The sequence below is a fragment of the Leopardus geoffroyi genome, chromosome D4 (assembly GCF_018350155.1).
Source record: "Leopardus geoffroyi isolate Oge1 chromosome D4, O.geoffroyi_Oge1_pat1.0, whole genome shotgun sequence".
Lineage (NCBI taxonomy): Eukaryota > Metazoa > Chordata > Mammalia > Carnivora > Felidae > Leopardus > Leopardus geoffroyi.
Window position 1 is genome coordinate 16,882,186 of NC_059342.1, and position 25,324 is coordinate 16,907,509.

General features: G+C 39.7%; 1 protein-coding gene across 2 annotated transcripts in view; it reads right to left on the reverse strand.

Annotated features, from left to right (window-relative positions):
- LOC123593813 (transient receptor potential cation channel subfamily M member 6-like) overlaps window positions 1–25,324 on the reverse strand; it is a 57,334-nt gene that overhangs the window by 26,185 nt on the left and 5,825 nt on the right. For both annotated transcript variants that reach the window (XM_045470336.1, XM_045470337.1), the window contains exons 2-3: window positions 6,392–6,471; window positions 2,924–2,962 (exon numbers count right to left, since the gene is read on the reverse strand). In XM_045470336.1, the coding sequence (XP_045326292.1) occupies window positions 2,924–2,962; window positions 6,392–6,471 (119 nt within the window). The remainder of the gene's footprint in view (window positions 1–2,923; window positions 2,963–6,391; window positions 6,472–25,324) is intronic.

A 25,324-nucleotide genomic window follows, 5' to 3' on the forward strand; every position in this document is an offset into this window, starting at 1 on the left:
CTAATCCCCAATGTGACTGTATTTGGAGATAGGGCCTATAAGGCAGTACTAGTTTAAATGACGTCATAAGATAAATGTGAGACAGAAAACTGTCAAAACCTAGAGGTGAAAACAGGCAACAATCTCTTTGACCTCAGCCACAGCAATTTCCTGCTCGACATGTCTCTAAAGGCAAGGGAAATAAAAGCAAAAATGAAGTACTGGGACCTCATCAAGATAAAAAAAACTTCTACACTGTAAAGGAAAAAAAATCAACAAAACAGAAAGGCAACTGACGGAATGGGAGAAGATATCTGCAAATGACATATCGAGTAAAGGGCCAGTATGCAAAATCTATAAAAAATCTACCAAACTCAACACTTGAAAAACGAATAATCCAGTGAAGAAAAGGGCAGAAAACATGAATAGACACTTTTCCAAAGAAGACATCCAGATGGCCAACAGACACATGAAAAGATGTTCAACATAACTCATCATCAGGGAAATACAAATCAAAACCACAATGAGATACCATCCCACAACTGTCAGAATGGCTAACATTAACAACTCAGGAAACAACAGATGCTGGCATGGATGTGAAGAAACAGGAACCCTCTTGCACTGTTGCTGGGAATACAAACTGGTGCAGCTGCTTTGGAAAACAGTGTGGAGGTTCCTCAAAAAATTAAAAATAGAATTACCCTATGACCCAGCAATAGCATTACTAGATATTTATCCAAAGGATACAGGAGTGCTGTTTCGAACGGGCACATGCACCTCAATGTTTATAGCACCACTGTCAACAATAGCGAAATTATGGAAAGAGCCCAAATATCCATCAACTGATGAATGGATAAAGAAGATGAGGTTTATATATACAATGAAATACTACTTGGCAATGAGAAAGAATGAAATCCTGCCATTTGCAGCGACATGGATGGAACTGGAGGGTATTATGCTAAGTGAAATAAGTCAGAGAAAGACAGATATCCTATGTTTTCACTCATATGTGAAACTTGAGAAGCTTAACAGAAGACCATGGGGAAGAGAAGGGGGAAAAATAGTTTCAAACAGAGAGAGAGGCAAACCATAAGAGACTATTGAATAGAACAAACTGAGAGTTGATGGCGGGGGGGGGGGGAGTAGAGAGGGGGAAATGGGTGATGGGCATTGAGGAGGGCACTTGTTGGAATGAGCACTGGGTGTTGTATGTATGCGATGAACATGGGAATCTACCCCCAAACCAAGAGCACGCTGTGTACACTGTATGTTAGCTAACTTGACAATAAATTATATAAAGAATAAATAAATAAATAAATAAATAAATAATTCAACAGCAAAAAAATAAGTAAATAATAAGTGAGGTCATAAGAGTGGGACTCTAATCTGATAGGGATGGTGTCTCTGTAAGAAAAGAAAGAGACACAAGAGCTCTTTTCTCTGTCAGCGCACAGAGGAAAGGCCATGTGAAGACACAGTGGGAAGGTAGCTGCCTGCAGAGCAAGAAGAGACACCTCATCAGAAACCAGCTCTAATGGCATCTTGATCTTGGACTTGCATGGCTCTGAAATAATAAATTTTTATTGTTTAAACCACCCAATGTGTAGTACGCTGTTAGGGCAGCTTGAACAGACCAACACACCCAGCAAGCTTATACTTCCTCTCCTCCTACAGCCGTGGACCGTGTTTTCCTTTCCCCATAATTTGCTAATGAACTTGGGATTCTGGATTTTTTTCTTTTACAAAAATAAGTTTAACTCTGGGTCAATCCGTAATGTGAACTATGCTCAAAATTCAGGAAATTACATTTTCCTCCACTTACAAAGAAAAGGGTAAAACCCGTTATTAACAGATAGTTTAAAATGCAAATCACTGTTAACATTTGTATTCTGCTAAAGAGTTCATTTTGCCCATAAGCTTGGGTAATATTGTGATTTATAATAAATATATATTTGGTCTTTGTCCCCATTTATGGCACAGAGCCCCTAAAACCCTTGAAATTCCCTATGTGATAAGAAAGATAAGGATGCTGATAAGAAAGATAAAGATAAAGAAAGATAAAGATAAACCACCAATGGCCAATGATTCAACCAATCATGCTTATGAAATAAAGCCTCTATAAAAACCGAAAAGGATGGAATTCAGAGAACTTCGGGTTGGTGGTCATATGCAGGTGCTAGAAGACTGACTTGCTCAGAAAGAACAATCAAGCTCCTTGCCCCTTCCCACATACCTGGCCCTATGCACCTCTTCCATCTAGCTGTTTATCCTTCCTAATATCCTTTATAATAAGCTGGTAAACATAAGCCAATGTTTCTCTGAGTCTGGGAGCCTTGCTAGCAAATTAAATGACCCCGTGGAGATATCCTTGGGAATCTCTCATCTATAGCCTACCACTCAGAACCACAGGTGACAACTTGGACTTGGGGTTGGCACCCAAAGTGCGGGGAAGAAGAGCAGTCTTGTAGGACTGAGCTGTTCACCTACAGGATGTGACACTATCTCCAGAATTTAATTTCCTGGTGCTGTTGGAAAAAAACATACACATCAAAACCGGCGTCAGAATCAGAGCTTGGTCTGAGCACACATCACTTGAAAGTCATAGATCAAACACAGTGCACAAAGCATCTTCATTATCCAAGTAAAATATAACATAGTCAAATGAAAAGGTAATGCTTTACAAGTATTTCAACTGCTAGAAGCTCTTGCCAAACGCCCTTGCCATTTACATGTCTCAGTAATTCAAGTAATCTATTACATTCAAAAACTCGCTCTCCTTCAAAAACATCCCACATTTGTTTTTAAAACTTCCCTTGGAGAGGTAAACAGGATCCACCAATAAAGTCCTTTCACTGAGTCCATTCAAGATGTGAGAAAACTACCCCAATAAGTTTTACACAGAGTGCCTAAATATTAAAAGAAATCTTATTTCTCTAAGTCTTACCTGATTAAATTCTGGCAGACCTGGCATCCTGCGGTGCATCTAAATTAAAAAAAAAAAACAGCACAACCTCTGTTAGTTTAGTGATACATTTTGAAAGCACACTTAATGCACAGACCGCAAATATCTATTATTTTCCAAGGTCTAGCAAAATCAGCACATGCTAGTACTCATGTATCATTTCCCAAATATTCCCATTTGTCATTTGCCAGATATAATTAGACTGCAGCAACCATGACCTAATGAACAGAACACTGAAATTGAAACCTAAATACCTGGATTTAAATCTCATTGATTCAATGATTCCTCCAAGCCCCAGTTTTCACATCTGAAAATAACATCTGCCCCATAAGGTTATTAAGAGGATGACCTGAGATAATATATGTAATGTGTCTTAGAGTGGTGGCATTGCAGTATATATAATAATGGTAGCTATTATTATTATTATTACTCTATGAAGATAAGAGAATTCTTGAGAATTCTGAGAATTAAGAAAATGTATTTACATAGTACCAATATGTAAACATATATTTATAAATTATATATAATAATTATATATTACTTATATGCTGTATATTATATGATTTAGTAATATAATTATATGTAAATTTATATATAAACAACTTTAAAACCATAAAACACTGTCAAATCAAAAGACGGTTGGTGTGATTATAAGTATTACCCTTATTAATCTTTCTTTTTATAATTCAAAAAAGAACCTTCTGATGTTGGGGGATCATGGTGATCATCACTGATCATATTTTAGGTATAAAGAAGTTTCAATTAGAAGAGAGTACTAGTTAAAACAATGGAAGAAAATATAGTACTCATAGAATCAGGATCATTCTAAATTACTCAGAAACAAATATTTAGGCCCTGTCACTTCTTCCTGTCCTAGCCTTTTGGGACTGTCTTTTCTCAGAAGCTTCACTTCACCAGCAAATTAAAAATAAGAAGGAAAAAGACATTGTCATCAAGTCTATCAGATCAGTTTCTTATTAGGAATTACAAAAATAACAAACAAAAGATAAATTTTCATCTAAATTTAAAATCATGAACTATCACCTTTTTCTTGTGCACAGTCAGGAAGAAAACCTCATGAAAGATACAATTTTGAGATTCTTACTAGGATCTAAGAAAAAGGCTGGCAAACGAAGAACCATAATCATCCATTAATTTTTTTTCATAATTACACAAAATAGAGACTGCTTGTGGTAGATCTTGGACCATTCTATAATATGGAACTATTATATGAATTATAATAGCTATATAATAAATTATATATATATATATAAATTATATATAATAAATTATATGGAATATATGGAACTATAATATGATCATTGCTATTCTTCTTGAGTCTATGGGCTAATGGCCTATAGTTTATCACATTTCATTAACACGATGATTATGAAAATGATTTTCTATTTACAGAAGCAGAAGGAGTTGCCTGAGCTCAGTCTGCCTTCCATTGCGACCACCGTCACATCACAAGATGTCATAAAAGATGAAGGGAAAAAACAAGGTTACCTTGGCATTCTGTAAAACATTTTATAAGCAGGTAAAATGAGAACTTCCAATCACAAGGCTTACAGACCACAGGTAATTCAATGAGGGTGGGGCTAGTAAATATTTAACAAAGGCAAGGATCACTGTTTTAGTTGTCCCCAAAGATCAAGAATTTCATGCTACCCTTCATAAGCATACAACTGTGGTTTCTAAAATTAAATGAACATAAGGCCAAATGCTAAAAAGGATCTAAAAATAGAGTGCCCCCCCCCAATTAAAATATGGCTCTTCTATTTTCTTTTTCCTTTTAATTTCTACTCCCCAAGGGCAATGCCATCCAATCTTAATTTCATGAACCCAATTACCCTGGGGAATTTTCCATAGCCCTTTATTCTCCTATCTTTCACTGGCCGCTGTTTTGAACTTTGTTCTAAAAGTAGAGCTTCCAAAGGGTTCTCAAGAACTCAGCAAACTCAAGTCATTCCATTATGCCATCCACTACCCGCTCAAACAAAAAGTATATGGGGAAAACAGGGAACTCTGCATAATCTGAACACGGCGTCTTGAAATATCCCGAACTGTCACGATTTTCCATAAATGCTTGAGATGGGGATAAGGAACATTCACAATATTTTCAATATTCAGTATTCAGAAGCTGTAAATTGTTCATCCAAACCAGGTAGAATGGACACAGCACCAGATATTTTCCTCATTTCTTTTATTTTTATTTGTTTTTAAATTATTTTTTTTTTAATTTTTATTTATTTTGAGAGAGAGAAAGAGACAGAAAACTAACAAGTGGGGAAGGGGCAGAGACAAAGGGGGACAGAATATCCCAAGCAGGTTCCATGCAGACAGCAGAGAGCCTGATGTGGGGCTTGAACCCACGAACCGTGAGATCATGGCCTGAGCCAAAGGCGGTCACTTAACCAACTGAGCCACCCAGGCACCCCCTTAGGTTTTGAATTTTAATTTCAGTATAGTTAACATCCAGTATTCTATTAGTTTCAGGTGTACAATAGAGTGATTCAACAATGCTCTACAGTACTCAGTGTTCATCCTTAGTGCGCCCTTAATCCCCTTCACCATTTCACCCACCTCCTTCCACTAACCTTCAGATTATTCTCTGCAGTAAAGAGTCTATCTCTCAGTTTGTCTCCCTCTCCTTTTTTTGTCTTCCCCTTTGCTCATTTGTTTTGTTTCTTAAATTCCACAAATGAGTTAAATCATATGGTCTCTGTCTTTCCCTGACTGACTTACTTTGCTTAGCATGATGATCTCTAGCGCCATCATGTTTGTTGCAGGGGTTCCCCTAATTGCCATTATTTCACTAAGAGAAATAGAAGCATCAAAGAAATGACAACCGCCACGATAGTAACAGTGGCTCTATCAGGGTGATGTCATTATGATAAACTTTTTCTTCTTTATACTTCCCTCGGTCATTAAACAGATGTTTGTCAGGAGCGTACCAAGCAGCAGGCACGGTCAGAAGCAACTGGGGTTGGAGTAAGGTATGAAATCAACAAGGTCCCTGAGTTCCGCAGGTTGTCTACAATAATCATGTATTATTTTTATAGACAACGAAACAGGGGCGCCTGGGTAGCTTAATCAGTTAAGCATCTGACTTCAGCTCAGGTCATGATCTCACAGTTCATGGGTTTGAGCCCCACGTCGGGCTCTGTGCCGATGGCTCAGAGCCTGGAACCTGTTTCAGATTCTGTGCCTCCCTCTCTCTCTCTGCCCCTCCCCCGCTTGTGCTCTGTCTATCTCTCTCTCTCTCAAAAATAAATAAACACTGAAATAAATAAATATATAAAAAGAAACATTGATTAAAAATAAAGAAACGCTCACTTTACAGATATATATTATTGAATCCTCTAGACAAATCATATCTCTAAGTTTCCACAAACAGTCCTCAAAGTAGTATTGCTTTAAAATGGAAAATAGAATTAAAAATTGTACCTGTGAGGGTCTTTTGAGCTAGGTATGATTTTGCTACATTCTCTCTTGTTGAACACTCCTTCAATCCAGGATTTCTGGGACTGAAGAGAAAGTGTCGTTATTTTTCATATCATAATTATGTAAGAAAGCAGTGTAACTACAGTTCTGGCAGGCAAGATATATTTAAATATCATGGAGATGAATCAAAATGTCAAGACCAACCCCAAACAGACTAAGCATTTACTGGCTTCTATCACAGACAACACAGACACAAATAAACCAAATGCGAACACAAAAATAATCACAAATAGATCCATAATCTCATTTTCAGCAAAATGTCCATAAATGCACAAAACTCTAGGAAGGAAGTAATGTTATAACTGAAGCATCATTTTAATTCTGTTACAAGTCACTTTTAAATCTTGAACCATAGTGGGGCGCCTGGGTGGCACAGTCGGTTAAGCGTCCGACTTCAGCCAGGTCACGATCTCACGGTCCGTGAGTTCGAGCCCCACGTCAGGCTCTGGGCTGATGGCTCAGAGCCTGGAGCCTGTTTCCGATTCTGTGTCTCCCTCTCTCTCTGCCCCTCCCCCGTTCATGCTCTGTCTCTCTCTGTCCCAAAAATAAATAAACGTTGAAAAAAAAAATAAAAAATAAAAAATAAAAAAAAAAAAAAATCTTGAACCATAGTTCTATAGAGTGAATTTCAAGTTCTCAAACTTCAAAATTCTCACTCATAAAGTCCCACTTTGGTGAAGATTTCACAGGAAGCTGCAATCTCAGCAGGATTCTGTGAAAGGGCTTTAATCTCAAATGGGACTGGAGGATATGAATTGAGGAATCTCATGCACATGACCTCAGAAGAACAGAGCTTAAAAACTGAGACACTGACTCCCAGTAAATGCCTCACGTACAGAAGACTGAGACTTATCTCCTGACCAATGAACATCTGCCAAGAATCTCTCCTCATCCTCAAGCCAATGAACTTAATGACTTGGAGTCTGGCTGGACTTCTTCCTGTTTGCACTCCTTGCCCATAAATACAGACCACCCCAAGCCTTCCATGGACTCAGGTATAGCTTGCTACAGTGTGCTTCCTGAACTGCAATTCTCTTGCTCCTCCTGAATCAACTCAATTTCTGGTCATTAGGGCTTGCCCCAGTTTACCTCTCTATTTAGGTAGACAATTTGATTCACATTCTATAAGCATGGCTTACCCCTGACTGTGCCGCTTCATGTTGCACAGCCTACAACCGTCCTTAAATCCTAATGGGACATAGGTACTCGCTCAACTTCGTAATAAAATCTCTCCCATTCTACAAAACTCAACTCACAGCCATGCTCTCCCATGGGCCATATTATAAATCCAGAAGCAGAGGACACTGGAGCCACAATAGACCCCAGCCAATTGATGAGCTTGGCCTTCTCCTAATACGAAAATATTTTAGCTCATATCAACATATAAGTACATTACATAAAAATATAAACACATGCATTACCGCAGTGACAAAAGGGCAGTGGACGGGAATCTGCAAGGGGGCTTTTCAAACTCCATGTTACTGCCGCCCCCACCTCATTCTGACATCTGTTCTCATCCTACAGTTGCAGGAAATGCACAGCACCAGACAACAGGTGACAAATCCAGCTGTGCAACCTCATTCTCTGGGACTTTATCCTCACGTCCCAGATGCTCAGGACATGCCACCCTAAAACATGCTGCCTTGGTGTAGAAGTTCTTTTGAGCTGTAGGCACTTGGAAAACGGCAAGTACAGTGAGAGGCTTTCGCTGAACTCTCCCTATCTGCCTAAAGATGGATCTTCCACAGGAACTCAATTGTCATAAAGCCCTGGGAGTTTCATCAACCAGGAAGGATTGACTCTTATCTCAAGACAAGGGAGTAGAAGTCAACATCACACCCAGACAAACCTGGTCACAAACTATCATATCTCCCATCTATTCTTCTAAGGGCCCATTCATCTTTTCTACAAATCATTAACTCTCTCCTAAATTGCCTACACCCCCAACCCTTCCCCTATTGGGACAGTATATCAATTCTCAAATATCACCCTTTGTGGGGCATTTACTTTTGTTTTCCTGTCATCTCCCCATGCACCTATCAAAAATTAATAAATGTGCCTATCTTCTCTTCTGTCAGTTTATTACAGAGCCAGCCATCAAACCTAAGAGAGCAGGGGAAAAGTTTTCCTTCCCCCACAATTACAAATGAGGCATTTATGGACTCCCCTGTATACTTCAACATTAAACTCATGGATTTTGTTCAATATGCGCCAACCCTAAACATAACTGCTGACTACTGAATGGAACTGTATATAAGCAGAATCCAGATCTTGTTAAGCAAAAAGGAAGGGGGTGGGCATTGACTGACTGGTTCCTGCACATTTTAAACATATCTATAAACAAGGAAAACTTCCCAGATCAAGCCCAGGTCATCTTAAAATCATTCTACCCTCTTTTTTTTATTTTTAGACAGAGAGAGCATGAGAGCAGGGGAGAGGGACAGAAGGAGAGACATAATCTTAAGCAGGCTGCACACTCTGCAGAACAACCCTGGATTCATAACCTGAGCCAAAATCAAGAGTCAGACACTCAAGTGACTGAGCCACCCAGGTGCCCCCAAAATTATTCTACCTTCTTATCCCTTTTGCATAGTCAGCAGCTTTTTAAAAGCCATCCGCTAAATTGGTAGAGCACTAAAAACATAGAAACTTGGAAAAATTCAGAGTCACAGACCATGGAGTGAACTCAACAAAGTAATCTCAAAATCTATTTACTATAACAAGAAATGACACAATCTTTTGGAATTGGTAAGCCCTATTTCCACTACAAAAATTAACAATTTCATTTATTCATTCTGCAAGCATTTATTAAGTACCTAACTTTTGCAAAGTACTGAGAAGAGTGCTATAGGGAAGTCAGTAGGTTCTCAAAGAGCTCTTCATTCCAAATTGGTTCAACCAATATATCGGATAGGCCTCCAGGCTGCATGCTGTCAACTCTATGACAGGTAAGACAAGCTTTTTGCTCTGATGTAACTTGGAATAAAAAGGAGGAAATATAATAAGCTGGTATCGTTAAACTGCACGTTCACCAGTTAACTATTAAAAAGCGCTCCAAAAAGGGTCATTAATATAGGAAACTAGATATACAAATTAAGCAGGCTATGTTGTCATTCATTCTTTTTAAGAGACTAGATTAGGTATCTGACTGGTAGGCCTATCTGAGCAAATAAATTTCTTCATGCCTGTTTGGTCATATATTGAAAATGGAGATAATAATAATACCTCATAGCACTGTTGAAAGGAATAAATTAAAGCTTTAGAATTTTCCCTGGGACTTATTAAGGGTCTATTAAAGCTTAGCTATTATTATTGATATATATAAAAAAAAAATTAGCTTTTGGTTGGTAGCCAGGGAACTTAACTTTGATTTTTTTTTTTCTTCCATAGGAAAATACTTCCTGACCTCCAAATCTTCCTCCTGGGACATCTCATACTTAAAAGAAATGACTTCTCTGGGTCCACCTTCCCCACTAGACTCTTGCTCTCATGGGCCCCACTGACAGTCATTTCTGTTACCCCCGGGGCCCAACCCAGTGATTACTGGAATGAACAACACAACGAACACGCATAAACTAGAACTTCAGGAATCCATGAACATAATTTTCCCTTCAAAGGTGTAAACAGGAGACCTGTGCCATACCAAGAACATGGAAACTTTGTTCCTGCAATTCTCACGTCTAATCTCAAAACTATGGGAAAAGAAAATCAGGCCTAATTTGCAAGAGTTTCAAGCAATTCCCAGTTTCAAACTTTATCTTGTAATGATAGCCTTTTTAATACACTCTGCAGCACATACAGAAGAGGCTCTCACATTCAGATCAACAGAGAGTGGTTAGAAACCAAATGTTTGTTGGTTCTAATTCAATAGCCCAGATCCATTGAGGACAAATGTCCAACGTGGTGGCTTCTGCCACTTGGAGCAGCAAACTGTCATGGGCAGTAGTTGGGGGTGGAGACTATGCCATTTCTGCAGCTATCATGGCAGCCTACAGAGCTGGGTGTTTTGCTGAGATGATAGATAGACAGACAGGCAGACAGATAGATACTGAGGTGGGGGGCGGGGGTGTGTTTGTTGACTGACATTACTATCCGGAGGAGGGAAAGGCAGAGGACAAAAAAGGGAAACTGTTGGTCTCGGGTTCTGTGTTTGCCTCACTCTAAAACATAATCAGATTGTACATACAATCCCAGGCCTGAGGGGAGGGCGGCCAATAGCAAACAAAGGTCTAAAAACGAATCTCCCAACAGAAGCTATACAAACTAACTAATAATAAGCTTCTCAATCAATAAGCTATATGAATTCATCCTTGTCCTCAATGAAACTATTTCTACACTGGGGCTTTTCAGGCTCCGAGAGAATAAACAGATCCTCTCTCAGGGGAATCTCTGAGAGGGCATCATTTTAAAGATTGTATTTTTAAAGTGATCTCTGCATCCAACATGGGGCTTAGACTCACAATTTTGAGATCAAAAGTTGTATGCTCCACCGACTGAGCCAGCCAGGCACCCCTGAGAAGGCATAGTTTTAGACACATTCCTTAATTTAAAAAAAAAAAAAAAAATTCTGCAAATGATTGTTCTTTAAAATCCAGAGGGCTGTGCGATTGGGAGTGAAGGAGTACACAGATTACAGGTCATTTTTTTTTAAAAAACTCGGTTGTACTTTCAAAAAAATCTAATGTCTAACAAATGTTTTCCCAGGTGAAACTACAGGTTCCCATTTTTATGCTTCCCACACTATCTTTTTGTTTTTCTAATTCAAGTTAGTTAACATATACTGTAGTATTGGTTTCAGGAGTTGAATTTAGTGATTCATCACTTACATAGAACACCCAGTGCTCATCCCAAGTGCCCTCCTTAATGCCCATGACCCATTTAGTCTATCCCCCCACCCACCTCACCTCCAGCAACCCTCAGTTTGTTCTCTGTATTTAAGCATCTCTTATGGTTTGCCTCCCTCTGTTTTTATCTTATTTTTCCTTCCCTTTCCCTGTGTTCATCTGTCTAGTTTCTTAAATTCCACATATGAGTGAAATCATGATATTTGTCTTTCTCCAGCTTATTTCCCTTAGCATAATACACTCTAGTTCCATCCATGTTGTTGCAAATGGAAAGATTTCACTCTTTTTGATTGCAGAGTAATATTTTATTACACACACACACACACACACACACACACACACACACACCACGTCTTCTTTATCTGTTCATCAATCAATTTTTGCCCACACTATCTTATACATATCACAGCATGAACAATGCTTAATTAATTGCTCTTACTCAAGTCGTTTTTCTCTTAACATTATCGTAATCTACTTTAAGATAGAGTGTTAGCTTATTTATCTTGGAATCGACGACACACAGGAGGCACCAGAATGGACCAGAGAAATACTATTTTCAGACTCAAGACGGACATTTGATATTTCTTCTACATAGCTTCTCCTCTGGAGCAAGGGCCTCTTCAAGCCGAGGGACAGGCAGGTGGACTTCCACAGCGCACAATCTGTTGGCCCAGAGAAACTGCTTCACTGCAAAGCAAACCCATTCACTCGGAAGAGTCAGCTCAGGGCCTTCCACAGGGTTCTGTCCTCGTTCTACAGGGATGCTTCACAGGACTCACTTGATTGAAGATTAACAATCTTAGGCAAAGGGTGTGCAAACCTAAAAGAACCAAAACCCAAGGAGCTGGTTCGTCTACACTGCCACAAGTTGATCTCACTGGTTTCCAAGTAAATAATCTGTCCAGCAGGCAGCATTTAGGCATACTTCATAAAAGATAATCTTGCATGTTTTTTCTTTTGGGGTAGGAGAAAGTGAGTGCTACTTTTGTTGGTAATGATTTTTTTGGGTAACATCATTAAAAATGGAATGTCAACTGAATAACTCACAATTCCCTAGAATGCCAGTTCTCCTGTTTAGGTGAGAAATTTTGCCAACATTTTCATTTCCTGCCTTGTAGGGCAAAGGCATTTAGAACTTCAGAATGAACGTCTACATTATATAAACTCTTAAGTACATGAGTACAACATTTATGATTTCTCCACAGAGCCTAATGGGGCATTGGAAGAACTCAACAGTCACCAGCCAAGTAGAGTTTATCATAAATGTTCAGACTAAAATGATGTCTTACCCCAACCCTCTCCTTCCCAAATTGGTGAAAGTCCTCATTATGTCCTAAAACACAATTTCAAATAGCAGTGAGGAGACATTCTTTTCTCTGCTGTCACCCAGGCTTCAGCTTTATGCAGTCCCCTGGGGAATAAAACATGCTAAAAAAAAAAAGTTTGTAATCTCAGATCATGTTAAATCATTTTGATAAGAAAAGGGGGAAAGAAATGGGAAGTTCCTCTATGAGTATTCTTTACAACTGTCCCTGGATAGTAAAATACAGAAATTAACTGAATGCTGGGTCTATTTGTTATAAAACTACTCTAATCTGTTAAGATTTTCAAATTAAACAAAATCAGTCGTGGGGACCCTGGATGGCACAGTCGGTTAAGCATCCGACTTCAGCTCAGATCATGATCTCAGAGCCCATGTCGGGCTCTGTATTGATAGCTCAGAGCCTGGAGCCTGCTTCAGATTCTGTGTCTCCCTCTCTCTCTCTGCCCTTCCCCTGCTTGTGCTCTGTCTCTGTCTCTCTCTCTGTCTCTCTGTCTCTCTCAAAAAGTAAATAAGCATTTAAAAAAATGTTTTTAAATAAATCGATAAATAAAATCAGTCTTCTCCAATTTCCAAGTAGAAAATATCCATGAATTTGTTATCTGTGTACATAGATGGTCTTTATTTATGTTCCAAATATCCTGTTAAATTATCCACAACTTTACCAAAACTACAGCTGAGTGAACTACAGAGTCTAAAAATCCTTTTCTTGGGTGAAACTGTACTTTTTTCTTTCTTTTTTTTTTAGTGTCATTATTAGTGAAGTAGTCAAGTGTCATTATTAGTGAAGCTATCCTCTTAAATAATCGACTTTTAAGAAACCTACCATTCTCTGGAACAATAATGCTTTTATTTGGAATTCCAGGTTGAAGGCAATTTTATTGAGGTCATCCATAGAGAGGTTTATATATGTGCAGCACAGCAGAAAGAACACTGCAACAGGGTTTTACTTCTTGAATATCAGGAGACAAATACCACACGTCTAATTTGGAAAAAATGAAAATCTTCAGTGAAAGAATAAGAGAGAAAAGAAGAAAGACGAGAAGAAACAACAACAACAAAAAACTTAAGTGTGAGCGACTTCAATGCCATTCTACGCCCAGGAGTATACAAAGTTCAAGAGTGACAGTTCTCAGAACTTTGGGCCTTAGGACCCTTTCATAGTCATAGATATTAACAAAAAGCTCTCATTTATATGAGTGTATCTACCAATATTTATGAACTTAGGAAATCAGAACTGGGACTTTTTAAGACACTTATTTAGTTCATTTTATTTTATTTTTTTTTAATTTTTTTTTTCAACGTTTATTTATTTTTGGGAGAGAGAGAGACAGAGCATGAACGGGGGACGGGCAGAGAGAGAGGGAGACACAGAATTGGAAACAGGCTCCAGGCTCTGAGCCATCAGCCCAGAGCCTGACGCGGGGCTCAAACTCATGGACCGCGAGATCATGACCTGGCTGAAGTCGGACGCTTAACCAACTGCGCCACCCAGGCGCCCCTATTTAGTTCATTTTAAATACCAGTAGTAAACCTATCACACGTTAACATACTTTTCATGAAAAAAAATTTAAGATTCATAAAGATTTTAAAGAGAAGAGCGTTGTCTTATATTTTTACAAATCTCTTAATGTCTGACAAGACAGCTAGATTCTCATATCTGCCTCTATATTCAGTTTGTTGCAGTAAGTGGTTTGGGTTGAAGTATATAAAGAAAATTGGCCTCACACTGACATGTAATCGGAAAAGGAAGTAGTATTTTAATTGCCTTTTTAAATGTTTTTTTAATGTTTATTTATTTTTGTGAGAGACAGAGACAGAGTGTGAGTGGGGGGAGGGGCAGAGAGAGAGGAAGACACCGAATCCGAAGCAGGCTCCAGGCTCCGAGCTGTCAGCCCAGAGCCCGACACGGGGCTCAAACCCTCGAACCACAAGATCATGACCTGAGCCGAAGTCAGACACTTAACCAACTGAGCCACCCAGGTGCCCCAACTGCCTTTTTAGGTACTGTGAATTGATCATATAACCTTAGGAAAACTCCCCTGGACACTCATAAGAGAATGAGCAAAAAAGGCAAATGTCTTAGTACCATTATTTGATTTTGAGGATCCTTTGAAAGGGTCTCAAAGACACCCAGGAGTCCATGAACCACACATAGAAAACCATTGCCCCAAAGTGATCACATGTAGGCACGAGTGTGAGCCAGAGACAGGATCTACGGTTTCCTTACTGGCCTTAGGTCCCACATGATGTCTTAGTGTGTGTAGCTTATTCCAATTGCATTGTAGTATTTCAACATCCCCTATTTAATCTGTTGCCCAGCTGAAATGTTTTATTTCAACCTAGAGAAAAAAGCAATTAGAGATCAACTCTTCACATACGATACTTTATGAGCAATGTAGGGACTTTTGAAAGATAACTTTGACTGTATTCATTTCTAGCCTTAGGGATGACTTTAGCGCCTGCCAAATTCTCCATCCCAGAGATGTCACTGAAGCATGATAAATGGGGGATCATCAGCCCTTCAGAACCCATAGGTAGCATATATTCTAACAGTTTATCCATTCTTTCTTTGAAATATCAATACCTCTAAGAATAAGAGCTTCATTCATTCAAAAATACTTTGGTTCATAAATAAATTTTAAAAGGGGGTGGGGAGGTTGCCTGGGTGGTTCAGTTGGTGAAGCATCTGACTCTTGATTTTGGCTCAGATCATGATCTCACAGTTCATGGGACTGAGCCCCAAGTCGGGCTCTGAGCTGACAGCACAGAGGCTGCTTGGGATTGTCTCTCATTCCCTCTCTCTCTGCCCCTCCCCGGCTCATTCATTCTCTCTCTCTCTCTCTCTCTCTCTCTCTCTCTCTCAAATTAAATAAATAAACTTAAAAAAATACTTTGGTTGGCATATCTTATTCTTATAAAAATAAATAAAACTGTGTCCCAAAGACCAACACCAAAGGGGAAAAAAAAAAACCCTATGTTTATAAATAGATACCAAGTATGGCCCAAGACCAGACTATGGGACTCCTTGGAAAGAGAAACCCCTCTGCCTACGGATATTTGGGGAAGCCTTTAAGGAGGACATGAGACTTAGGAAAAGCCTTGAAAGATGACAAAGGTTTTGAGCAGTGGTGACAGAATTCCATGCTGGTTAGACATGCAGAGAATTCTGAGAATACTTACGGTAAAAGCCATGAGTTCCGTGGGGAGCAGAGAACAGAGAAGATGAAAGAGCCAAGTACCTCTGGAAATAACTAAACATATGGTGCAGAGTTCAGGGAATAAGGAACAAAGAGTTACCCATGCGGATAGTGATATGATACCTGAAGTAGAGAATGGAGAAAGTTTCTCTCTTCAGTAAAAAATCTGCATTATTACAAAAGCAGGACTATTCAAAGAAGAGCTAAGATGGGTTTAATCCTGACAAGAAAGTACGGAGAATGACGATTTTGTCCATGATCAGCGAACAGGTTGAGAGAGATGTAGGAACTAGGGTGCAAAGCAGGAGGCAGCTAGTGTAATACACCCTTGGGAGAAGCAACATTAGGAACAAGAGCCGCTAAATGAACCCTATAAAGCAACAGCCATCATTAGTGTAGCCTTCCCTAGACGTCAAAGGCCACACTAAGTGCTTTATGTGCCTTAGCTACCGTAATATCCACGTCTGTGTGACGGATACACTTATTGCCACCTTTTCATGGAGGAAGAGAGGGTTCTACCAAATACCAGAGCCAGAGATCTCTTGCAATATGTTTAAGAGACAAAACTGAAAGAAGCTTATTTCATGTTGAGAAAGCCTAGACCTTGTTTATAGATAAAAGAGAAGTCAATACAAAGAGAGAGAAGTTGTAAGAGAGAATGGAAATGACTTTAGAGACTGTGGTGGGGGGGGGGGGGTGGGAGGAGGTGAGGAACTGGTATGAACAGCTAAGAAGGAAGGCTTGGCCTTGAAGAAAATGCATCCTCTTCCGACAGAGGCAAGGAGAGGATGACAAACGTTTCCTTCTTGGTAATTCTGCCCAATACCCTATTACCTGTATGCTACAGAAGTCAGCCCATTTCACTCTGAAGGCTGCAAATCTCAGCATTCTCCTTTGGCCCTCTTTCCACGGGAGAAAAAGGAAGGAAGGAGATACACATGTGCAATCATAGTGCCCTTTCTTATCACCAGCTATTATACAACAGCACAATACACTATATGTTCTATAGATCAAAAAGCATAGGAGATACTCTCTCAACAGAGGATTCACCAAACTTAAGATAGATGGGGAAGATCAATTGGATCCCCCTGGATGCTCTACAGAGTAATGTGTCGCATGATATTCCAAGGATGTCCCCCAGTACACCAACCTAAAAATGTGTGCCTCAGAATATAGGGTCTACAGACATCTACACTAAGCAAGTAGGAATTTAGTGTAAAGGATAAGAGTAAATGTTAATTGGAGATCACTGGGCAGTCAGACTGACAGGGCAAGGTATAGTGACAGGAAAGGAAGCAGGGGGGAAAGGCAAGGTAAATGTCCTTTCTTTGCTAGCTTGTAAGATATCTCCATCAGTGAACTGGAGAAATCTTTATCTTCCTGGGTGATTGACCCCAGAGGTTGTTACAGCAACATCCAACTGTCCAGCTGTAAAAACGTTCATGAGCATTCCTTTAGCTGCACTTAGAAACAGGCACTCAACTTTCATTTAAAAAAATTTCACTGGAGCACCTGAGTGGCTCGGTCAGTTGAGCACCTGACTCTTGATTTCAGCTCAGGTCATGATCCCCGGGTCATGGGATCAAGTCTCGTGTCAGGCGCCAAGCTAAGCGTGGAGTCTGCTTGGACTTCTCTCTGTCCCTCTCTCTCTCTACCCCTCCCCTGCTTACATGCTCACTCTCTCTCTCTCTTTCTCTCTCTCTCTCTCTCTCAAAAATAAAATAAAATAGAATAAAATAAAATAACTTTTTACATAAATAGAGCCATATAACACACACCGTTCTTCACCTTGCTTTTTCTTCACTTATTAATAACTTGGACATCCTTATGTACTTGTACACATACGGTTGCCTTCATTCTTTTGGGGGCTGACCAGTATTCCTTTGCATGGAAGTCCCATAATTTATTTAGCTAAAATACGTACCGCATAGCTTTCATGTGCATGTATATCTATCTGTCAGAAATGTCAACATTTCTTCAAAAAATGTTTTTAATATTTATTTATTTATTGGAAGAGCACAAGTGGGGTAGGGGCGGGGTGGGGGGGGGACAAAGATCTGAAGCGGGCTCTGAGCTGATAGGCTGACAGCAGCGAGCCTGATGTGGGGCTTGAACTCACAAACCATGAGATCAGGACCTGAGCCAAAGTCGGACACTTAAACCGACTGAGCCACCCAGGAGCCCCGCTAGTAAAACTTTCTAAGTGAATTCAAATATTGCCACGTTGCCCTCCATAGAGGTTGTGCCAATTTATAAACAAAACGTATGAGTTACTAATAACTCTTAAATGTTAGCGAAAACACTGGGTATAATGCATTTTAATTGCTTTAGGGAACTATAGTATTTTTTATTATTAACACTCAACTTCCAAAAAATATTTGAAGTGACCAAATTGCTTCAATTTAAAAATAATCTAAAATAAAATAAAACACCTCTTGTTCCTCTTGTCTGAGGAACAAGAATCTCCTTAAGTGTCCAAAATGGCTTTAATGTTCAGAAGTGATAAAGTGTCTTTGGCAGAACTTTGCCAACGTGTGATATTAAGTAGCAGCAAGACAAATGAAGGCAAGAAGACTTCAACCAAAGAATCTCAGTGAAAAGACTACCAGTGTTCTAACCGTTACCTACGAAAGTCACATCTTCTTTGAGAAGTCATGGGTCATAGTAGAGAAAGAACAGAAGAAGCAAGTACAATACAGGGGTTGCCCATGGCAGTCTATTCATTGTATGTAACTCAGCCAACAGGGTAAATAAAACCCACCCTATTTACCTCACCAGGTTTAAAAGGTTAACAAAAGACCATCTGACTTCAAATTAATCTGTCTAAATCTGTACCCCTTGTGTCCCCCACCCAAGCCTATCCCTCACCCGTATTCCCAAAGGGCTCACCAGTTTACCCAGGTGTCCAAGTTTGAAACCAGAGCACCACGGTTAATTCTTCCCTATCCTTACTTCCCAGTCAGTCAACCACCAAGACCTATGGATTCTATTTCTTAAACATCTCTTGCATCGGCCCATGTCTCTCCATCTATATTGCCACTATCCGGAAGTCACCATGAATTGTTGACTCGATTGCCTCCCAACTGGTTTTTCTGCCTCCAGACTTCCCTTCTCCGATCCATTCTCTGCAGTAAAGCCTATAATCTTAAAGTGAAAAAGTAAACATGTCATTCTCACCTTAAAACTTTCAGGGGTTCCCCTGATGTCATCAGGATAGTTTAGAAGTCCATCACCAGGTGTACCGCCCACTGCCTACCACATCTGAGATGCTCCCTCTCTCATCTCATCCCTTGCCTCTCTCTACTTCAATTTCTATATTCCAAATATACTAAACAACTTTGTATTCTCTCAATTCACCTCCTGTTCACTCCATGCCCTTCTCTTCCTAGGATAGTCTCTACCCCCTCCTTTCTCCACCAAGATAGACATCATGAAAACCTTCTTAGAAACTCTTTTTCTGAATCTCTGAATCAAGATCTCCTTCCATGTGCCTCTGATCCTTCTGTGCTTACCCCCAGGCACTGTATAATCATGACCGATTTAGACTGACTACACTCAGCTCTGGAACACAGGGAACTGCCTTGTTCATTGTAGTATCTCCAGGGGTTACCTGAGTTCTGGGTACACATTTGAGTATTCTACCAGAGTTCCTTAAGTATATCCTGGGGACCAAAGGTAGTATATGAAAGGAAAAGAAAATATTTTGTGGCTCTATAAATACATGCAAATAGTGTGATTCTCCAGAAAAGATAAATCCATTATTATCCATTATTCTCCTAAATATATTTGACCAAGAATCATCTCTGAGAGAAATAGACACTCATTTGCACAGGGTGAAATTTTGGGAGATTCTTTTCCAAGAGATTTCTAACAGGTCTCAATTAAGAATGTTCCCTCCCCAAAATCATATATCTTAATGTAAGATTTTTGTCTTCATCTAAGATTTTCAACTTACTTTCTAAAAAACATCTTTCAAAATAAATAAATAAATAAATAAATAAATAAATAAATAAATAAATAAATAAGTAAATAAAAATAAAAAACATCTTTGAGATGTTTAATTTAAAAGATACAAATCTTTAAGATTTTTTATCCGAATTGAAGCTAAATGATGTCAGGTAGGGTACAAATCAGTTTTAGTTTTTTCGGTTTTGGGTTTGTTGTTGTTGTTGTTTCAGAAGAAAAGAATTCACATCCAGAATAACCAATTCCACTAAAATTCCAAAAGGAAAAAGGTGTCTTAATAAAATGAGTGTGGCCCAGGAAGCCGAGAATCACAAGTCAGCGGGATACCAAGAATCCTGTGAGTAACAGAGGGTGGCAGATGAGAAATCTCATTTGCTAGAGTAAAGTTTCCCGGCTTCTGTTTCTGGCTGTTACACTTGATTTTCAAAGTTCCAATGTTGTTTAGAAACTGACTGTTCTTTCAGTGCAATTCAGGAAGGAAAGGGGAACATAACTGCCACACAATGCCTTTCTCTAGATCATTGAGAAGCCAAACTACAGAGGAGATTCCCATTTTACTGAGTTTTCGTTATTAGGATGTTTCTTCTATATTTAATTTCTTCTGCTATTAAGATGAAAAGAAATATATCCATAAGGAAAAGACCCTGAAATGACTCAAAAAGGCAATTGTAAAAGAAGGACTAAACAAAAGAAAGGCAGCTTTTCTAAGAAATGTGTCACTCAAATGCTAACAGTATTTATATAATGCAATAGGTTGTATTATACAAAGAGGAACATTCCACTTTCGCCACCTCATGTCTCAAACTGACCAAGACTCTCTCCTTGACCAAATTTGATTCAGGCTATTTTTGACTTGAGTCCTTTTTCTGACGAGGCCCCAACTTTGGGCTCTGTTCTTGACCCATCTAGTTCATTTTCGCAAGAACCTGCTGAGTCAGTTAGTGAAAATCCCCCACCCTTGATATCTGATCACCCGGCCTGCCTTCAGCAAGAATCCTGTTGAGGTGGTCTAGCAAGAATCCTTCTGGCTGTGATCTTTTCTCTTGTAATTTCTTTCCCTCCCCTGACCTGACCTCCACCCCTCTCCTAGGCTATAAATACATAAATACACACACACACACACACACACACACACACACACACACACACGTAATATAAATCTCCGCTTGTTGTACTGAAAGTTGAGCCCCATCTCTCAGCCCTACTGCAAAACCCCCGTTGAATAGTCTTTCTTGCTGTCTTTAACAAGTGTTATGAAAAAATTTTCTTTAACAAAACCCAAGCCCCCTGCTCCCCACCCCTCCTCCCCACCCCCCCCCCGCCACGGCTGTCTGTAGATCAGAGAACAAAACTCATAAAACACTGGAATCCCAGTAACTCCCGAGACTCTCTGGTACACTGGACCTTACTTACAGAGCTTTTTCCTTCAACTAAACTGGAAGATAGACTCTGACATCAAGAAGACCCCACAGCGTAAGGGCACCTGGGTGGCTCAGTCAGTTAAGTGATCCATTTCAGCTCAGGTCATGATCTCACGGTTTGTGAGTTCAAGCCCCACATTGGGCTCTGCCCTGACAGCTCAGAGCCTGGAGCCTGCTTCGGATTCTCTGTCTCCCTCTCTCTCTGCCCCTCCCCGGCTCAGGCTCTGTGTCTCTCAAAAATAAACATTACAATAAGATAGATAGATAGATAGACAGATAGATAGATAGATAGATAGATAGATAGATAGATAGAAAGCTTAAATCTTAAGACTTTGGACCCTCTTCTCAGTTTTAATCCAACAATATCTACTTGCTTGAACTTCCTATCACAGAGCAAAACTGCCTGGCTGGAATCCTGAGTTCCTCTAGGCCAGGTAAGGACAAGGATTAGGAGGAGGGTGGGGTGGGGGAGGTGGTGCTTTGTTTTGTTTTTTTTAATTACTTTATAGGGGCGCCTGGGTGGTTCAGTCGGTTGAGCGTCTGACTTCAGCTCAGGTCATGATCTTGCAATCTGTGAGTTCAGGCCCACATCGGGCTCTGTGCTGACAGCTCGGAGCTTGCAGCCTGCTTCGCATTCTGTGTCTCCCTCTCTCTCTGCCCCTCCCCTGCTCATATTTTGCCTCTCTCTGTCTCTCATAAATAAATAAATGTTAAGAAAAATTTTTTTTTAAAATAAATAAAAATGGGGCGCCTGGGTGGCGCAGTCGGTTAAGCGTCCGACTTCAGCCAGGTCACGATCTCGCGGTCCGTGAGTTCGAGCCCCACATCAGGCTCTGGGCTGATGGCTCAGAGCCTGGAGCCTGTTTCAGATTCTGTGTCTCCCTCTCTCTCTGCCCCTCCCCCGTTCATGCTCTGTCTCTCTCTGTCCCAAAAATAAATAAACGTTGAAAAAAAAAATTAAAAAAAAAATAAAAAATAAATAAAAATAAATAAAAATAAAATAAAATAAAATCACTTTATAGCAGACACTGACAGTGGGGACACAATTTGGAGAGGAGTAACTGATCCAGGCCAAGGATCTATAAAGTACCTTAAGGACTTAAAATTCTTCTGGGAGTAAAATTCTCTTTCCCAAGATTATAAGATTTAATTTATAAAACCTCTTGAATCTTTAAAATATCAATGGAGGACATCTATTTTCCCCAGAAGGAAGAAAGATATTTCCATATTCCAAGACCAACCTGCTCCACTATAAGATAATATGCCTGGTTCCTTTTGTGAGATAATATTTAAAAAGCAGGTATCTTAGTCAATTTGGGCTACCATAAACAGAACACCATACACTGGGTGGTTTATACAACAAATGTTGATTTTTCACAGTTCTAGAGAATGGAAGTCCAAGATCAGGGTGCCCACATGGCCGAGTTCTGGTGAGAGCCATCTTCCTGGTTGACAGTGGTCACCTTCTCACTGTATTCTCACATGGCAGACAGAGATCATCTCTTTTATGTGTCTTCTTATAAGGGTACCAATCCCAGTCATGAAGGCTCCACCCTGAAGTTCTAATTACCTCCAGAAGGCTCCACCTCCAAATACTATCACATAGGAGGAGGTTAGGACACTAACATACCAATTTGGGGAGACACAAACACCCAGTCCACAGCATCAGCTGAATAATTTATTCAGCACTTTCTATGTGCCCACCTGCACAATAGGAAGCACTTTATGTTAACTTCCCAAGAAGATGTGGGAAGTAGGTCGGTTGTTAGTTCCACTTTACAAATGAAAACACTGAGTCGGAGACACTGAATGATTGCCCCAAAACACAATGGCTCATAAAAGTGACACTAGGATCCAAAGATGGGCAGTCTGACTCCAGGTCATGGCCTTAACAACTCCGTCCACCTCACTATCACTTACCTACGGAGTTCGTAGACCTACAGCAACCCCTCAAGTTAGATAGTGATTTATGGTTCACAAATCACTTGCCTGAACATCTGATCCTCATATGAATCCCACAAGGTCCCTAGTAGATAATATGAGTAAGATCAAGCATATGAAATGCCCAGAAAAACCCCTGCTACGTAGCATGTTTTTTATGGGTACCGTCAGATCCGTAGAGAAATATCAAGAGGGTCATGAACGCCTAGAAACTGTGCACAGCAGTCCTTCTTTGTCCATGGTTTCAGTTACCTGCAGTCAATCGCAGTCTAACAAATCATCAGAAGGTCAATAGGAGCCCAACACAATGTCACGATGCCTGTATCATTCATTTCCCTTCATCTCATATCATCACAAGAAGGGGGAGTACAGTACAATAAGATATTTGGAGACAGATCATATTCGCATAACTTTTATTAGAGTATATTGTTACAATTGTTTATTATTAGCTGTTGAGAGTCATCTCTTACTAGAGATGTCATCTCTTACTAGACCTCGTTTATAAGTAAAACTTTATCACAGGTATGTACATGTAGGAAAAAAACACTATGTATAGGATTTGATACTATCCAAAGTTTCAGGTGTTCGTTGGGGGGTCTTGGAACATGTCTCCTGCAGATAAGGGGGGTCCACCTGTACCACCTTTTGTGTGGATGTGAATATGCACATTTCCCAGGAGAAAATCTCAAGAGCTGGATCAAAAATAAGTGCCATACAAAAGATCTGAACAGACAGTTCTCCAAAGAAGACATACAAATGGCCAATAAACACATGAAAAGCCTCAGCATCATTAGTCATTAGGGAAACGCAACTCTAAACCACAACAGATACCTCTTCACACCCACTAGGACGACTATGATCAAGAAGACAAACAAAGTGTTGGCGAGTTGAAACTATCATATGCATTGCTGGGGAGAATGTAAAATGGCATGGTCTCTTTGGAAGCCAGTCTGGCTCTTCCTCAAAAGGCTAAACGTAGAATTACCAAGTCCACTTCTACATGCCCACCCAAAAGAAATGAAAATACATGTCCACACGAAAACCTGTATACAAATGTTCACCGCACCATTGTTCATAATGGCCCAAAATCAAAAGCAACCCAACTGTCTACCAACTGTTGAATGGACAAATGTGCTATATCCATACAATGGAATATTATTCAGCAATACAGAAAAAAAAAAAAATGAAGTAGTGATACATGCTACATGGATGAACTTTGAGAACCTTACAATAAAGGAAAGAAACCAGACAAAAAGGAATACATACTGTATTCCTGCATCATATTCCTGCATTATATAAAATGCCCAGAACAGGCAGATCTATAGTGGCAGAAAGTAGATCAGCGGTTGTCTAGGGCTGGTGGGGATAGAGGGACTGGGGGTTAACAGCTAAGGGGTGTGGGGTTTCTTTTAGGGATGATAAATATGTTCTAAAATTGACTGTGGTGATTAGATGTACAATTCTGTGAATATACTAAAAGCCGTTAAATTGTATACTTTGAATAGGTGAATTGGGGGTGCCTACCTGGCTCGGTTGGTAGAGCGTGCAACTCCTGATCTCAGAGTTGTGAGTTCGAGCCCCACATTGGGCATAGAGACTACTTATAAATACATAAATTAAATAAATAAAGTAATATGTGAATTACTCAAAAGTTTCTCAGTGGGGAGCAGCACAGGCAGAAAGACTGACCCATCACAGAAAAGTACAATGGTCCCTCTTTATCCATGGAGGATCCTGGACGCATGAAAGAGTGGATAGTATTGAGCACTAGGTATGCTACATTTTTTTCCTACATACACATACCTATGATAAAGTTTAATTTATAAATTCGGCACAACAATAATAATAAACAATTACAATAAATTATGTAAATGGGATCTCTCTCTGCCTCCGAACACCTTGTATTGTACTCATCCTTATGACCATGACGTGAGATAATAAAATGCCTGTGTGAAGAGATGAAGGGAGGTGAATGACGTAGGTCAGTGACATAGTGTGACGCTACATGACCTTGTGAGGAGCTGTTGAAGGAGGATCATCTGCTTCCAGACTGTGGTTGAACGAAACCGTAGAAAACAGAACCATAGATTAAGAAGGGACTACTATGTTCATATAAATAACAGCCCACAGGCAGAAAGCAAACCACAAATATGTGTCATTCAACCAATAAAATTTCTTCAAAA